The following is an 18,189-nucleotide window of genomic DNA, read 5'->3' on the forward strand; positions in this document are numbered from 1 at the left end:
GGGGAGTTGGGGATGGGGAGTCTTCTCTGCTTCCCGCCGCCCCTACAGTCACACCAACGTCACTGGCAGTAGGGGGAGTTGGGGGTCGGGAGTCCATTGGCCCTTACAGTCACGCCCATGGAGAGATTTTTGAAGTTTCCTCGTTGTTTGTATCTGATGTGTGTGGGAGTCACACACATGCTAAAGTAGATTCCGCTGGGAAGGAATCTCATTGGCCGAACTTTGGTGACTTCCCCTCTCTGCTATGGCGGGCCCCTGGCTCCTTGCCGGAGTGTCTGAAGGGAGGGGTGGGACTGGCTTGTCTCTGGTCTGACTCAATCTCTGGTTTTAGTTCCCAGTTCGATTGCAAGGAGAGGCAGGTTCCTTGGAGATCAGACTACTTTACGTACTTTCATATAAAAGTTTTAAGTCTTGTAAATACATGATTCATCTATGCATTTCATATTTCTAACTTCTAAGCTTTTAAGGCACTTTGGAGAAAATATACTAGCTTCTTTTAGGAACTCCCTTGAATTTCTGAGCTGCTGAGTTAGTGACCTTTTTAAAAATTTTTCAGGGGCTGGAGATGTGGCTCAATTGGTAGCGTGCTCACCTAGAGTGTGTGAGGCACTTGGTTTGGTTCTCAGCACCACATAAATGTGAAATAAAGATACAGTGTCCATCTAAAGACTAAAGAAATAAATATTTAATTTTTTTTCTTTTGTATTTCTGGGAATTGAAACCCAGGGGAGTTCTCCCACTGAGCTACATGCCCAGCCTTTTTTACATTTTATTTTGAGACGTGTCTCACAACACTTGAACTTGCAACTCTATTTTAGCCTTTCTGGTAAACTGAGACTCCAAGCCCAGTTTAATGACTTTCTGAATCTGTTTTCTACCTTCCAAAAATAGGTAGTTATCACTTGACATTTGTCTTTTTTAATATTCTCTCTTGATGTTGTGGGTTTTTTTTTTTAAATTAATGTTTATTTTTGGTAAGTTTTTGGGAAGGGGCTGTTCTAGCATGTTTTAAAATCTAGTATGTATTTGCTTTCATCACTGTTAATTTTCCTTTTATTTTTTACTTCCTAGGATTCTTTGGATTTCCTATTTTTGTAATAGTTTTCTCATAAATCTATCAAGTTCTGTGAGTTATCCCAAAAGGCTTTTAAAAAATAAATAAAAATAAATAAATAAAGATATTGTGTCTATCTACAACTTAAAAAAAAAGATTCTATCTTACCTCAGTCAGAATGGCTAGCATCAAGAATATAAAAAATAGCTGGACACTGTAGCATATGCCTGTAATCTCAGTGTCTTGAGAGGCTGTAGCAAAATCTATACATTAACTTCAATGGTGCTATCTTTGTTAAATTTTACAAATCAAGAGCGTTAGTGATCCCTTCCTTTATTTCTCTGAAGCTATTTAAGTTTAAATTAAGCAAAAGTATATAAAATAAAAATTTTAGTTCCTAGGCTGGAGATGGAGCTCAATGGTAGAGCACTTACATGCCTAGCATGTGTGAGTCCTTGGGTTCAGTCCTGATACCATCAAAAGTAATAATAATAAAAATAATACTTAAGTTTCTGAGTCTGACTAGTCACAATTTAAATACTCAGTAGCCATCTGTGGCTAGTGGCTGTCATAGCGTGCCACATAAATCGAGCATATTCCCATTATTATAGAAAGTTGAATTGGCAGTACTATTCTAGAATTTTAATATTTTCTTTAAATATATCTTTTGTCCTTGATGAAATTAAAATCAGTGTATTCATTTGTTATTCATCACTACTATAAAGTATATTAAGTGTCTAATGATAATAAATGGCATTATATGAAAAGGATATTGTAGAGAAATGTGGACAGGCCACATGTGCAATGAAGAGTTGTCGTTGCCTCCAGGTTGGTCTTTTGCTTTGTGAGGTTGAAAACTTTTATTTTATTATTTATTAGTGTCTCAAACTGTGTCCACTAGGGAGGTAAAGAAACAAGAGACAACCAGTTTACAGTCTCATTGTAAAAACCAAGGAAACAAGACAAAAATCAAAGTTATTTTCTATTTTCTATCCTGTGCTTCCTCTAAAAATACCCAATGAACAAAAAAAGGTTGCATTGCGACCTGTGGGGATGCAGCCCACACTCACAGTCAGGGTGGCCTTGGGTGCTAGGTGTCGGTTAAATCCCATGTTCAGGCATGTGTAGAGTCGGGGCTGGCTGTCACAACGGGGCATGTGGTGATGTGACTGTGGCATTGACCACAGAGTCCCCCCCCTTCACATTTTTCACAGATGGAAAAATAATCCTAAACTGGTGTAATGTAGCTATGCCTTCAAGCACACAGATCGATGATCTAACCATAGACGGTATCCAAACACTCATTTAGATTTCCTCTCTCAAATGGGAATGTCATTTAAATTGTCTACTTTTTTTTCCCTAGAAATTGCACACACAAAGGATTTTTTAAATTTTAAGTCACCAACTTTATAAACAATAATACAGCCTAAATCAGCATCAAGATCAATAACATTTGCTGTGAAACATCTCCCTCCCCACTCCTCCTGTCTTTTATGCTTAGAAGCCAACATTAGTGTTGCCACTGAATTAACAGGAAAAGGCCATTAGTACCTTCCTATTTAAAAGAATCAATTTTACTTCCTTTACTTTTGCTACGAGGCAAATAGCTGTAGAATAATTCACGAGGAATTCAACACCAGTAGTCCACACGTAAGGACAAAAGTTAAGAGCAGAGGGGGTTCTGGCTCTTTCTGTTTTTCTCATGTATCTTTATTCCCCCCTCAACTTGCCCACTGCATTCACAAGACTGTCCACTGAGGAAACAGGGGCCATGGTAGAAAATACCTTATCTGCCCAAACCGAGAAACAGTAGAAGATAAATAAAGAGCAAATTTCCAAAATAACCTAGTGAGTTCTCTGTGTGTTCCTGGCTATAAATCTTCCTATTAGGTTACAGTTTTGTGTGTCTGAAGTGTGTGTCCTGTCTCCTATCAAGAAGAAAGAAACAACCTACCATTCAGGAGCATGTGATAAATTGCACCATAAATAGAGAAAGAGACCAGTGACAGGGCCCGTGAGGACAGAAAGGGGGTCCTTATCCTATAGGAGGTCCAAAGAAGAGCAAATGATTGAACAAATCCTTCTCATTTTTAATTTTTAATTGATTTTTTAAAAATAAATGACAGAAGAATGTATTACAATTCTTATTATAAGTATAAAGCACAATTTTTCATATCTCTGGTTGTATATAAAGTATGTTGACACCAATTCGTGTCTTCATTTATGTACTTTGGATAATAATGTCCATCCCATTCCACCATCCTTGCTAACCTCCTGCCCCCTCCCCTTCCCTCCCACCCTCTTCCCTATCTAGAGTTCATCTATTCCTCCCATGTTCTCCCTCTTCACTCACCCTGGCTTCCAAGGAAGACAGGTTATTACATTTTAATTTAAGCATAAATTAATAAGATATATTATTCTTTGAGCTAAAATTGGTCTTTCTTGAGGATTCAGCTTAGGGATGTGCAGTGGGCGCTGGGTCTGCAGTCAGGAGAACTGGGGGCTATCCCAGCTTGCCAGCACCCATGAGAGGTGACCCCTCTGGGCCTCAGTTCCCCATCTTTATAATGGCCACATTGGACTGCCTTCAAAATCCCGTGACTCTGAAGTAGAGAGCACAGGATCCGAGCTGGGGTGCCCCTGCCGGACACCATGCTGGCCACGTCCGTGCTGCCTCTCGGCGGGCGACAGCGGGAGCCCATACTTTGAAGTGAAGTGATCTCCCAGCGTCCCATCTCACCACTGAGCGCAGATTCCTCGGCCTGGGAATGAACACGGTGTTGGGGAGGCAGGTGGCGGCCCACCCCATCCAACGTGCTCCTTCTCCTTCCCAGTGCCACCCTCCAAGTGCCACCCTCCTGCAGCATTGAGGGAGAGACAGTGATTGGGAACAACATCCAGCTGACCTGCCAGTCAGCAGAGGGCTCCCCGGCCCCGCAGTACAGCTGGAAGAGCTACAGCACCCAGAACCAGGAGCAGCCACTGGTCCCGCCAGGTGAGGGACAGCAGGGGAGGCGAGAGTGGCCGGGAGGCAGGGCTGACCAGTCAGATGCCCTGGAGGGCTGCTCCTCCACTGGGCACTTGTGATTCTGGGGCCTTCCATTCATGCACTGGTATCTCATAAGGCCTACCTGGCAGGTATTTGTGAGAAATGAAAATGATTCACGGGAAGCACCTAGCAGAAGCACTCAGCAGAAGCATATGATAAGTGCTGTCTCAGTTTCCTCATTCCCCATCCTATTCTTCTCCTGTGAAAGCACAAACTGATGGCCACTCTGTGCAGAGGCACTGGTGGGATTTTAATTATGACCTAAAGTGTACATTTGAGGCCCTGAGTCTAAGCTTGTGGCTCCACCCAAGAGGGGAATGTCCTAGTCCCACCTCCTATCTGTATCCCATCCCAGTCCACCCAGGCTCACCACCCCCTCCTCTGCAAAGTCACCACCCGTTTATGGCCCTGCCCCCAGTTTCACCACATGGGCCACAAGGAAGGAGGCGGGAGGTTTGCTACTGTTGCCAGGAGACCAGCTCTGTGCTGGGCAGCTGGTATTTGACCTTTAAGTCCAGAGAGAAGCTGGAGGGAAAAAGAGTTCTACAAATATTATACTGCCTTTGCCTGGCGCTGGCCCGTGTGGAAAGTCCTGCATGAGCGCACCAGCTGCCCGCTGCTCACCCAGTGCTGCACCCTCCTGAAGACAGGGATGACAGGGCCTGAAGGGTCCCTCAGGGAGGCAGGCCTCTGCCGTGGGCCTCAGCACCTTCTGGAAGCCTCCCAGGGCACCGGGTCCCAGCCCTTCTGCCTCTCCCGGGAGAGACCTCTCTGAGACCAGGAGCCAAAGCTTAGTTCTCAGGTGATCCCTGGGGGGTCTAAGAGCAAGGCAGGAGGTTGGAGGGAGCAGCTTTGTCCTGCCTCAGTCAGAATGGGGACCTTGGGGGACAGGCAGGGCTGTGAATGGCCGCACCAGTGCCAGATGTTGAGGTCCTGAGGAGAGGCTCTCCCACCCCACCTGCCACGGGCCCGGAACCTGTCCCCATCTTCTTCCTCTGTGTGTCGGTCCGAAACCTCTTCTGACTTTTAAAACACTGCAGCCCACCATGTTGGCATGGCCTCTCCGACCTCCTGCATTCGCAGACAGAATGTCCGACATCAGAGATCGGTCCCTTCTGACTTGGCACTCAGTGGAAACAAACTAGCAGAGAAAGGAACAGGGATCTGCCACCAGGAAGCCAGGATTTCTCCTCTTGTAGCTGCGAGTCTCTTGCAGCCTCTCTGCCCTTGCTATCCTTATCTGAGAAACGACAAAACCAGGAGGAGCCTAGTCACCTTCCTGGGAGGCTGTGGGCAGGGCTGGAGGAGCTCACCCAGGGGAGACCTCTGAGCACACTTTGTAGCCCATGCCGGTCAGCTGAGTTCCACATCCGGGAAGGAAGAGGATTCGAGTATCAGGGAAGGAGGCTGGAATACTTTAGGGAAGGAGGTGGTAAAGGGCAGGGGTGGGTCAGGAGGATCCTTAGCCCCCAGGGTGAGCAGTGGCAGCCAGAGCTCATGGACAAGCCATAGAGGCAGGGGATGGGCAGAAAAGTCAGGCCTTGATAACCCGACATTGGTGTCTGGGGGGACCAGGGCTTCCGGGAGGGGAATTTCTCATAGCAGCAACCAAGTGAAGGTGGGAGGCAATGGCTGTCCCCTTTGTGTACCCCTTAGCCACAAGGTGTCACCACCGCAGCAGAAACAGCAGTTTCCCTGGATGTCAGAACTGATCAGTCCCGTTACAAGGCAGCTTTGGAGCCCCAGCTCCTTCACAAAGGCAGACCCACAGAGTGGTTGTGCCCGGCTCACTGCAGAGCAGCTGTGCCTCACGCTGCCCTACCCGCCAGGTACCGTCGGCAGGGCGCTGTGTGTGCCTGGCCTTAGACGGAGTGTCACCTTGTCAAGCTTCAGGTCTAAGCTTACCCAGGGTCTGCAAGCACTTCCCACAGCGTGTTCCTCCCCACAGCGTGTTCCCCTCTTAACAAGAAACAGTGCACTGAGGAAATGGGACCACTGGTGCCATAAACCCTTATCAGAGATTCCCAGGGCTGGCTAGCACCCAGGGACATGGAGAGCTGTGCCTTAGGGAGCGCATTAACGCCTGCCCAGAGACACCTAAGCTCGCTTTGCTCATGGACTCCCTTGCCAGGACCAGAAGTGTTATTCTGGAACACGCAGGTGGGATTCCAGGGCAGAAAGAGCAGCCTCTGAGAGAATCCAGTGGTCAGTGCCCCAGTGTGCAGGGAGGAATTAGAAGAAAGTACTGCATTTGTGAAAAGATTGGAGGAAAGCAGCCCTAGGCCATGTGGTGAGGTATGGGGCCTGGTGGCGCCCACGCCTGCAAGGCTTCCTCCGACCCTTCAGAACACATGAAACCTCTCGCTCTTGGCTCCAACAGCGCCATTGGGATTTTGTTCTGTGTTTTCTCCTCTGTGGACAGAATAGGCCAAAGGACAAGGGCCCTCCTTAGCTGTGGTCAGCTTGTAGACTCCAGGTTAAACCAGCTGGAGGGACAGCTTTGGGTCCCTTGCACATCCTCATAATGGGCATGCGTGGCTTTCATAGTATGAACTTTGAAGGACAGTTGTGGTGTTCTCTAGGGAGTTCGAGACCTGAACAGGACTTTTGTGTCTAGGACCTGGAGATGGGCGCCCTTGTTCCACCCACCACACAACACTGTTGGAGGGCTGAGCATGTGGAGGGTTCTGTGCACTGCGTGGCACATCCAGACAGGAAAGGCTGCTGAGGAGAGACCAGAGGCTGCCAGGCGGGGCTTCCCCCTGGGGAAGGGGCAGGAGATGAAGCCAGGTGGTGGACAGGCCAGGCCTATAACCTGTCACCAGGAGAGGAGCTGGACTTGTTGCTGAAGGTTAGGGGCAGCTCTGGAAGAGCGAGGGCAGGACGAGGGCCCAGGAGGGCATGTGACCACCCGGTGGAAGCAGGTGTGGAGGCTGGCTCTGTAGTCAACAAGGAGGCCGGGTCTCCAGCTCCTCCTGAGGCTGCCGTTGCTCCCTCACTCAGGATGGTGTCTTCACTCCACTTCCCAGCTGAGGCTCAGAGAGGCTGGCTCCCTGGAGCCATGGGGGTAAGAGAGCCTAGCCAGAGCCTGCCTCCTCCCCAGCCAACACCACACGCCCACACCCCACACCCACACCCCATACCCCACACCCCACACCTGTACCCCCACACCCCCACACCCTCACCTCACACCTCTACACACCCCACCCCCACACCCCCACACCCCTACACACCCCCACACCCCACCCCCACACACCCATACCCACACCCCACTCCCCCCAGCGCACACGCACACCCTTGGGGCAGACACCTGTGCTCAGCCTGGCCTTCCGAGCTAGGTCTCGGGTGGTGAGCAGCCTTCCAGCCGTGAAGCACCCTCCGAGCCCTGCTCCTGTGCTTCCCTGGAGCCCTCAGGCCACACCAGGCCACATTCACCAGCAGCACCTCATGTCCCGCCCACGAGCTGCGGGGCAGGTGTGGCCAGCTCTGACCATGGTGGGGAATCAGGCCCAAGGGAGCCACAGGGCCTGCCGAGGACGCAGGGCTAACAAGCCGCGTGCCACTGAGCCACCGTGGCTTGGGCTCCGGCCATGGAAGTGGAGATTCCCCTGCCCAGAGCAAGTGGCTGCTGCGGCTCCGTCCACGGGCCCTGCCTGCCCCGGCCTCACCCTCTGCTGTCCCCTCAGTCTCAGGCCAGACCGTCTTTCTGAAGAACATCTCCACAAACATGTCAGGCTACTACATCTGCACCTCCAGCAACGACGTGGGGACGGCCTTCTGCAACATCACCGTGGCTGTCAGACCCTGTGAGAGCTGTGGGGCAGGTGGCTGGCCATGGTCCCAACTCAGCTGAGCCCCGGGAGATGAACTGGGACTCCCTTAGAGCCACTCACTGGCAGGGCAGCATGGGGACCTGGCAAGATGCCTCCTGTCCCAGGCCTGCCCTCACCTGGGGGCCAGTGTAGTTCACTGGATCTTTGGAAGTGGAGCCTGAGACTTCAGCACCTGGCATTCTGGAGGGTCCCAGTCCTCTGCCCCAAGAGTCACTCAGGGATCATGGGGCTGTACCCAGGGACAGCTGCCATAGCCCGGGCCCATCTTTTTAGGGTGGGACACTCTTCAGCTAGACACCAGGTCTAGCTCCAGCATGAGCTAGGAGCTGGCGGGACGAACACCCGAGGTCTCAGAGCTTGGGTGACACAGGGTGTTGAGGTACAGAACCAGGGACCAATCTGTCCCTTCTCTAACCTGAGGAGTGTCCCTGGCCTGACTGGTCACGGTCCTGTAGACTATATCTTTTGAGGGGTGTGGCCAGAAGCCAACAGTGCCACAGGCCCAGAGGCTGGGAGGGACCTTCCCCAGCCCCCTGCACTGCCTGCTGCCCCCTGGCACCAGCCACGTCAGGGGCTGGGGAGTGAGCTACTCTGACCTGTTGCAGCCTTCATGAACGTGGCCCTGTATGCGGACATTGCTGGGGGCGTGGTGGCAGCCCTCATCATCATCGGCATCATCATTTACTGCTGCTGCTTCCGGGAAAAGGATGACAAGGAGGTGGACAAGGAGGACACGAGGCCGTGAGTGTTGGGCACAGCTGTGGGGGGCCTGGGCAGCCCACTCCTCACAGACATGTCCACCCCCTCTGGGGAACCTACTATGTTGGCACCCCTATTTTGTAGCAGCTCACCCAACAGTCCCAGGGCTGGCTTCTGTGGTCTGTGCTTGGCCGGGGCTAGGCCTGGGCGGGTCCCTGTGCTGCTCCCTAGTGCCTGCAGGTCAGGTCTGTGGCACCTTCCTGCCCACTCCCTGCCTGACCCTCCATGCAGGTCCCTTTGCAGTGGTGGTGGGGTGGCGGGTGTGAAGGCTGCTCTTCCCATAGTCTGCAGGAACCCAGCTTCCCGGGGCCCAGGTGAGGGACCTTCCCCTCTGTCATCGCGGCCTGCAGGAACCTGGCGGCTTACCAGGAGCCATCAGAGCAACTGAGAGAGCTTTCCAGAGGGAGGGAAGAGGAAGACGACTACAGGCACGAAGACCAGAGGAGCTCAGGGCGCGAATCCCCTGACCGAGCTGGACAGTGACGGGCCGCTGCATCTGGGTGCAGGGAGGGTTGGGGCGCATCCTCCTGCTTCCTGGCCTCCTTCTCCCAGGCCCGGCTCTGTCCTTCAGCCCAGGCAGTGGTGGGAGCACTTCTTCCCCATGCTTGCTTCTGGGGGCCTGGCTGGCCTGGCTGAAGGAATCCCACCTGTGACCAACCCGCCAACCCACTCCCCTGAAAAATGACTCCTGCCCACTGCCACACCTAGTTCAGGGTCTGCCCCCAGACCTGGACCAGGCCACAGCCTCCAGCGGCTGAAGCTGGCAGGAGCTCCCGCAGGCGTGCACAGCATGTGGGCAGCCCTGCTCAGAACTGCCCGAGGACGCCATTCCAGCCCTGCAAAGGAGCCCAGCACCCAGAGTGGCACCCCACAGAGGGTTGCGCTGAGTGCATTTTTGCTGAAAGAGTGAAAGAATAAATGAGTACGCGGAGGATTCCCTTGTTCACCTCACTCCCGGGCACACTCCAGCTGGCCTTCAGCCTCCAGCTGCCCCAGCCTCAGCTGGCCTGGAGTAGGAACCCTTGGGGTGCCCGTCCCTCACAGCTCCTGCTTCCCTGGAGTCCCCGCAGCGACTGGGAGCCTGCTTTGGAAGGGCGGGCCTCCTTTGTGGGTCCTCTCTGATAGGACGGTGTGCCCCACTTGTCAGTTAACTGAATTGATCTAAAACGAACACCCACGAGCTCACGGATGGTACAGGGGCCCCCCCTCCCTGTGGCTCCTCCCTTGGTGGCTCCCAGAAGGAGTGGCGAGCCCACCTCTGCCTCCCAGCCCACATGGTGCACCTGGTGGAGGCTTGCGAATGCCTCAGCCTCGGCCCCCCAGCCCACTGCCCTGCCTGCTGCCTGGGGCCACCCCATGGCTGTTCTCATCCAAGCACAGTTTACTGTTAAGCAAATATCGATGTCTTGTCTGGATGACCCAAGTGAGGATGAGAACCAGGAAATCGGACCCATCATGTCAGCACGACAGCAGGTGATTTGTAGGCACCTACTGTATGCCTGTCCTCTTGGTCCCCAGGACACCCTTAGGTAGGAGCGAGGCTCTAGTGGAGGAAGTGACCCAGCAACACCATTACCTGAGGGAGGGACGAGGCCACAGGACATGGTGGGGCAGATAGCAGCCCGAGGCAGTCTGAGTTCTTCAAAGAGGAGGCGACCTGCAGGCTGCACCTTGATGCCGTGGAGGTGAACTTATCTCAGTCTAGAAACTCAGTGGAATTTGGTTGTTGTAGGTTATCACTGTCAAAATCACCCACAATATGGTCTCCTTAGGCTGACTGGCACCCGTTCCCACTTCACGGTTTTCATGGACAGTTCAGAGACTCAGGGTGCTGTAGAAGAGTCAAAAGCCACCCAACTGGCCCTTGTTTGGCACTCAAGTCAGTTTTCACACAATCCTCCCTTGCGGTTTCAAATATTAAGGCATATGACAATGTTGGCTGTGCATGTCACCCCAGGACGGCCCTAGGCTGCTTAGAGATGTCCCCCCAGGTCATATGTAGCTCACATCCATCCAGCAGATGATTCTTTTTGTCCACCTGACCCAGGTCCATCTCACCTGTGGCCACCGTGCCCTCAGTGGCTGACTGGTCATGGAATCAGAATAGGACAGGTTGGTTACCTTCAAGGAAACCTTGTCCTCTGCTAGTGTAACCAGACATCATATCACGTGCAGAAATTCTGGAATATTCTCTGGTCTTAGCCCCATCTCTGGATATTCTGACTTGTTTCGATTTGGGTGAGGCTAGGGATGGAGCCCAGGCCTTGTGCATGCCAGGCAAGCACACACCCTGGGTATTCCAGGTGGGGTCCTGGCACCTGCAGAAGTGGTTCTGTTGGGAAGTGTGGTCCTGTGGGAGGTGCCTCCTTGGCACCCTTGGCTGCTGAGTTTGTGTAGGGAGCTCTCCTGTTCTCAGGTGCATTTCCAGAAAGACCTGGCCCTGGTTTCTGCTTAGTTCTTCTGCACCTCCTCAGTCAACCACGCCAACCCTGCTCCTCTCTTCTTTCCCATTCGTACTCTAAAATTCCCCCAGCTCCAGGGAAGTCAGGAGGTCTGGAAATTGCTTTAATATTGCTGTAACAAGACCTCTCCTCCTAGCTGGCTAGATATTTGGAAGAAGCATTTGATAGATAAAATACAGTGACTGGAAACCACTATGGTAATCAGTCCTCATTCATCCTGTGCAGCATCAGAGGCTGGATTAAAAACAACAAGCCAAGTCCAGTTGTCAACTTTGTTGTCTTGTACAATGTCCATGATGTATGTGCTTTGGTATGTGATAGCATGAAATCCCATGATATTTACACTGCATTGTCTCTCTCAGAGATCCATCCTTATTACTGTACCCCCCAAATTTTATAGTCTTCAAAAGTTCCTTCTAAATCTTTGACCAAGTCTTGGTTTCTTCCTATTATTTTATGTACCTTCTCATGTACCTTCTTACCTGAGGTAACTTCTTTTTCCAAGTGAAATTAAGGATGAAGTGTGCTGCCAAGTATTCTGCTCATTAGAAAAAGTTTTTTAATTTTTTATTTTTCAAGGGTAATCCTGAAAGATACTGTACATTGGTGTTATTTCATTTCACTTTACTTCTAAATGAAGATAACTCGTATTTATTTCTAGTAATATTTTGATAGAGGTTGGCCAATTTCTTCTTCTATCTGATTCACAAAAGGGACGTTTTCCCAAAGAAGGAAATGAATAGGTGTTGTATCACACCTTTGCTCTGAAATTGATTGGGGTTTTCTGAGAAAGAGTGTAACTTCAGTGATTATCTTCTTGGTTAGTTATTTGCTTAGTTTTTGGTCACACTCTACAAGTGTGACCTCAGGTGAAATGCCAAGGAAGATAGAGAGTAAAATAAGTAGAAGTTATCAATTGATTATATTTTTGTAACTGAAGTAAGGTTTGTGAAGTACTATATGACTTGCAAATCTCTCTGCCTTACATTTAGAATCAAAATATAAAATTCATCTTTATTTTTTATGTACCACCAATAAGCTTCTAAAAATAAAATTTACATCTATTATTTTTCTAATCCTGTTCATGATCTCTCTATTTTCTTGATTATATGAAGTTTTTATAACTTATACTAACATGATAATTTGTGTCATTTCCTGGTTTACAAACACTTATTGATTTTTGTCTCTTTTTAGTTATACTTGGCCTCCAGTGACTAAGGGAAATCTGCTCCTTAGTCAGACTTCCGATCTGCTCCTCCCAGCCCGGCTTCTGCCTCTCAGCTTCCCAGAACCTCATGCAGTTGGTTGTAAATTCTTCCAGAAGCTGTTTTGCTGTCTACTTCTCAGGACTAAAAATAAATATCAAAAATTTAAAAAAGATACTTTAGGGCTGGGGATATGGCTCAAATAGTAGCGTGCTTGCCTAGCATGCATGAAGCACTGGGTTCTATGCTCAGCACCATGTAAAAATTAAAAAAAAATAAAGATATTGTGTCCACCTAAAACTAAAAATGAATTTTTTTTTAAAATAGCAAAATGTAGAGGGAGAATGTAGCAACATTTTTTTTTTTTTTGTAATTAGGCTTTTTTAAAAATTTTTAACATTTGTCTGTTTTAAATGTGGGACACCCACTAACACTTCATCAAAATAACAGTTTCTTTTCTGAGTTCAGGTGACCAAGGAATAGCCACACCCTTGGAACAAAACAAAACACACACACGCACACACACACACACACACACACACACACACACACACAACCAGAATTATCTTTAACCTAACTTTTTATTTGATGTCTCAGATCCCCTTAACTTTGCACATTAGCTTCTTTGTTCAGTTGAATTGAAACTGCTTTTTGTAGTTGGAAAGAGTGTGACTACTGAACTTGAAACCTTTTATTCTGGGAATCCTGGTAGTTTCTGGTGAGGTTAAGTGGGTAAGAGGGTGAAGGGAAAGTGGGGGATTCTTTCCTATCATAACATGAAGTTTTCCCTACAGTCTGCTCTCAGGTGCCAGACCTCAAGTATTTTTTACAGTGGTATACTTTGATTATTTTTACTTCCCCTTTACCCATTAGTTTTAACAGCATTTTATCAAACTGCACTTATTAAGAACCATTTTTAAAATAAAGTCATAGTTCGCCTAACCAGTCAGTACTTATTGCTTATGGTTTCACTCACCTGCTATGCCTGTTTTTGGTGTCTGAAAAACAGATATATTATTTTCCATATTTTATCCATTTTCCTACACATATATACTGAAAAGCAAATTAGGTCTGGAAATATTCAATTTTGATTGAATGCTATAATGAAGAAAATAAAATTTAAATATGCTAAATATATCTCCAGATTTTATCAAGTAGCTATGCTTAAAACAAAGAAAATATCCTAAAATGAAAAACCATGGTCAGCTTCAAAAAAGCAAGAATAAAACCCAAGTATTTATCCTTTATGATGGATTATAGATGATGAATACAGAATAACCTCAAGATTTAAAGGAAAAATAGTATTCAACCTGGTATTCTAAAATTAAGCAGATTGTCCATCAATTATAAATAAAAATAGATTTTCATAAATAATAAAAATCTAAAAAGCAATTTTCCATGCCTTATTTCAAAGAGAGTTACTCAATATAGAAGAAAAATTTAACAAAAAAAAGGGAACAGAGTTTTTGGACAGAAACAGTGGCTCTAACTGCAGAGCTCAAGAAAGTTATGCTGATTCTGCAGTAGACCTTGAAAATAGTTTAGTTAGTATACCTCAGTCCTACCTTTAAAATGATGGTTTAATAGAAATATTAGCTAGTGAATAGTCAAGTGATTGAATGTAGCAAAAGTTAGAAGATTCTAGTGATCTATTTTCTCACCATACAAAAATTGAATATTAGAAAATACAGGAAAAACAAAGTGATGAAAAAAGAAAATAAAAACACACTAAACACAAATAATGGAAAGCCAAGTTCTGTATATGAAATACAGTAAAATGTGCCCTTTTTGTAAAATTTAATGGGATAAAGAAAGTAGTATTGATTGTTCTTGATGGTAGGAACATCCCCCCATGAGCAGCATTTATGTCCTGATATTGGATGTCAGAAAGGCTAATAAATTAGAGAAAGAAATCATTCTTACTTCTGGTGTGTGTTTTGTGATTTTTCAGGATTTTGTGTCATGTTTGTGATATTTTTAGTTTTCTGAATCTATAGTTTGCTGTGATTCATTTTCTTATTCCACATAAATATTCTCTACTATACCTAGTTTTGCATTTGTTGTTGTATATTCTTTTACTTAAGGAAGGGCCTTTCAAAGTGTATAGCTTCAGATTACACAAAATCCTCATCTGCCCCCCCTCTTGTTTTAAAGGTAATTGTGAGAATAAAAATTATATGGTAAAACAGAATAGTATGAAAACATATGAAATACAAAAAGAAATGTATATTCAGTGAAAAAATCCAATGGGTGAAGACAAAGAACTAGACAGAACCATTGAAATTATTTTAATTTTTAAAATAGGTATAAGTAACCTGCTTAAAATGTAACACAGAGAGACAGAAATAGGAAAAAAAGGTTAAGACACACGGAGAATATAGTTATCATGTCTAATATCTACATTAAAAGTTATAGAATATGGAATAGAAACAATGGGAAGAGTTAATATTCAGAGATAATACTCAAGAATTTTCTAGCATTTAAAAGAGAAAACCTCAACTACAGAAACATAAAATTCTGAAAAGAAAAAACTAAGAGAAATTTACCCCCATAAATATCGTAATGAAACAATAGTATATTTTTTTTTTAAAATGTCAACTTAAAAACCATCAAAGATATAAAAATGAATTAATAAGAATCAACAAAATTAAGATGACTAAAGTTTTCCCACCATCAACCACAGTTGGCAGAAGACAATGGAAAATATTATCTAGCTAAACCATCATCCAAGAGTGAATGGGAGATAGTGGCATTTTCCAAAAATGACTGAGAGAGTGTACCACATACAAGAGTGTACAATACACACATCCTTTTAGAAAAACCTACTAAAAGTGTACTTTAGGCAGAAAGAAAGTGAACAAAGAATAAAAACAAGTCTTCAGGAGTAACGTTAAGCAAAGATATTGGCAAACTTGTAGGTATATCTAAATAAGTATTAACTGCTAGTCATACAAATAGTTTTGATGAATGGGAAGATATTAAGGAGGAACTTAACTATTGGAAAAATAAAATGACTGATGTGAGTCAAGAGATCACAGTTTAAGTTCTTAGATTGTTCAGGACAAGAGCGAAAGTTGTGAATGAAGGTTAGATTTTGCTGAATCAAAAATGCACAGTAGAGAAACAAATAGGTTTACATACATAATAAGTAGTTATAGGAAATAACAGTAGGAAAAAAACATTGGCAACAGCAAAAATTAAATACTTAGAAAAACTTGGCAGAAAATGTGCAAAATCTACATCAACAAAACTGAAAACAGTCCCAGAAAACACAAACATAAACTTAAACAAAAAGAGAGAAACTAATCTTAAATAGAATGACTTAATATCATAAATAAAAAGCATCTATCCCTTTGCTAATTTATAAATTTAATGTAAGCACAGAAAAATATAGAGGATTAGACAAGTTGATATTAAAGTTCTTATGGGGAAAACATTTGGGAAGAACCCAGAAAACACATTTTAAAAAACATCAGAAAAACAAAAATTACAAAGGGACATTGTCAGGTCATTAAAACTAATGTGAAATCTTTACAATTAAAACAGTGTGTGCAGGTACAAATATGTAACAAATATGTAACAATGAATCCTACCATTATATATAATTATAATGCACCAATAAAAAATATAAAGACAAAAAAAACAGTGTGGTGTTGACCCAGGACTGTAGAAATATACTCCCCAGAGAGAGTAGAAATCCCAGGAATGAATCCAAGACCATGTGGGATTTCAGTGTGTGAAAAATATGGCATTTAAACTGACTGGGTCAATGATGGACTTTTGTATAAATGGTGTTCAGGAAACTAGATGGCCATTTGGAATAAGACAAAATTAGACATATGCCTCACACAACAGATCAAAATAAATTCCAAATGGATTATGAACTAAATTGTAAAATGGAACCATACAAGAACTAAAAGAAAATATGGATGAATTTATTTTCAACAATAGTGTAGGCAAAGGTATTTTAACCATGACTCAAAATCCAAAGGTAGCAAAAGAAAAGACTGATGAGTTTGTCCATAGAGTTTGTAAAAATAAACATTTCTTATAAAAAAATAAATTTTATGGGAAAGACAGAATATAAGTAAAGTCAAAAGATAACTAACACCAGGTATGGTGGCACATGTCTATAATCCCAGTGGCTTCAAAGGCTGAGGCAGGAGGATTGCGAGTTCAAAGCCAGCCTCCGCAATTATGAGGCACTAAACAACTGACCCTGTCTCTAAAATAAAATACAAAAAAAAAAAAAACCAGCACTGGGGATATGACTCAGTGGTTTCAGTGCTCCTGGGTTCAATCTCCTGCCAAAAAAAAAAAAGATAACTGACAATCTGAGAAAAAATATTAGCATCATATTACAAAAGTGCTAATATTACCAGGACATAAAAAATTCAAATGCTGTATTGAGTGTGGTGGTGTATAACTATAATCCCAGCTGCCTGGGAGGCTGAGGCAGGAGGATTGAGTGTTCAAAGCCAGCTTCAGCAACTTAGCAAGGCTGAAAGCAACCAAGAAAGACCCTGTCTCAAATAAAAAGGTGGCAGGGTGGGGGTTGCTGGGGATGTTGTTCAGTGTTTAAGTGCCCTGAGTTCACTGGTACAAAGAAAATAGAACAAAAAACACCTCAAAAATTGAGTGACAACTGAAACCCCAGTAAAAATGGGGAAAATAGGTGAACAGGCAATTTGCCAAAAAAAAGGATTAGATAGATAGCCCTCAGACATACAAAAGATAATAAACTCATTCATAATGAGAGATATGCAAACTAAAATGACATATTTGTCATATATCAGAATAGCAAAAATTAAAAGGTAAAACTACACATTCTGTTGACAAAGCTGTGGTGAAATAGGAAGTACTCAGCCTTCACCATGGATGAAATAACTGAAATTCTTGTGGAGTCATTAGTATCTAACAAACCATAAGTGCACTAACCTTTCAAATGTATTTATTCCACTTGTAGGAATTTACTCTGAAAATACACTTCCAGCAGTACAAAAATACACATGTATTTGGTCATTCATTGTAGCATTGTTTGTAAAAACAAAGTATGAGAAACAACTTTAATAGCCACATATAGGATAGTTGAATTAACTCTGTCATATCCATTTGATGAAATTCTATGCAGCTATAAAAAAGAGAAAGGAAGATCTTCATGAGATGACACAGAATGACTTTTCACTTTTGTCAACTAAGAGGACCTGGAAGCAATGATATCGCACTAGCAAAGAGTATACCTACGTATCAGGTCTCTGAATGAATAGCAGATTTCTGAGCTTGAACAGAAATAATAAAAGGTGAGCCTGAAACATCTTGCATGGCCACTGAATAAGATGGTACTCAAAATATGGTGGGAGCATGTCCAAAGGACACAGGAATTAACTTGAAAAAGCTCCAAGTGGACAAAAATGACACATTTTCAGCAAAATTTGCTCTCAGGCCAGGCCTGCTGCATGGTTTTATTTAATTCATGTATTTTCATCATTTGATATCTGTAGCCCAAAGCCTGTGGGCAGTAAACGTCCCTTTCCATCAGTTCAAGCAAGAAAATGTACCTGCCATGGTCCTATTTGCCTCACTGGGCTGCTGACTTATTTTAAGAACTGAATCTTTCCTATTACTCTATTTTTCACTGTGGGGGGTTCGCAATCCCCAGACATGAATAACTTGGGTCTAGGGCAGGAGCGTCCTCTTGTGTGGTGACCTAGCGCCACCTAGTGACCACTCGCTCAACAACAGCCAAATGAAATAACGGAGATAACAAAGAACCAACATGTTTTGTGTTCCCATGAAGTTTTATACACATTCTTCTCTAGTCACGTAA

General features: G+C 45.1%; 2 protein-coding genes across 2 annotated transcripts in view; one reads left to right on the forward strand and one right to left on the reverse strand.

Moving 5' to 3' along the window:
- LOC308640395 (SAM and SH3 domain-containing protein 1-like) overlaps positions 1–2,211 on the reverse strand; it is a gene marked incomplete at both ends in the record, with an annotated part of 84,507 nt that extends 82,296 nt beyond the window's left edge. Inside the window, one exon of the mRNA XM_081312321.1 lies at positions 2,100–2,211. Within this exon, the coding sequence (XP_081168447.1) occupies positions 2,100–2,211 (112 nt within the window). The remainder of the gene's footprint in view (positions 1–2,099) is intronic.
- Positions 2,212–2,303: 92 nt separating this feature from the next.
- Positions 2,304–9,178, forward strand: LOC308640396 (cell surface A33 antigen-like; the record flags this gene model as incomplete). The annotated part of the gene is made up of 5 exons (XM_081312322.1): positions 2,304–2,343; positions 3,903–4,049; positions 7,790–7,909; positions 8,542–8,677; positions 9,046–9,178. 5 exons carry the CDS (start codon positions 2,304–2,306, stop codon positions 9,176–9,178), a joined length of 576 nt encoding a protein of 191 aa, XP_081168448.1.
- Positions 9,179–18,189: the final 9,011 nt, after the last annotated feature.

The sequence above is a fragment of the Spermophilus citellus genome, assembly GCF_964194105.1.
Source record: "Spermophilus citellus genome assembly, contig: SCAFFOLD_131, whole genome shotgun sequence".
In the NCBI taxonomy this organism is placed as follows: Eukaryota; Metazoa; Chordata; class Mammalia; order Rodentia; family Sciuridae; genus Spermophilus; species Spermophilus citellus.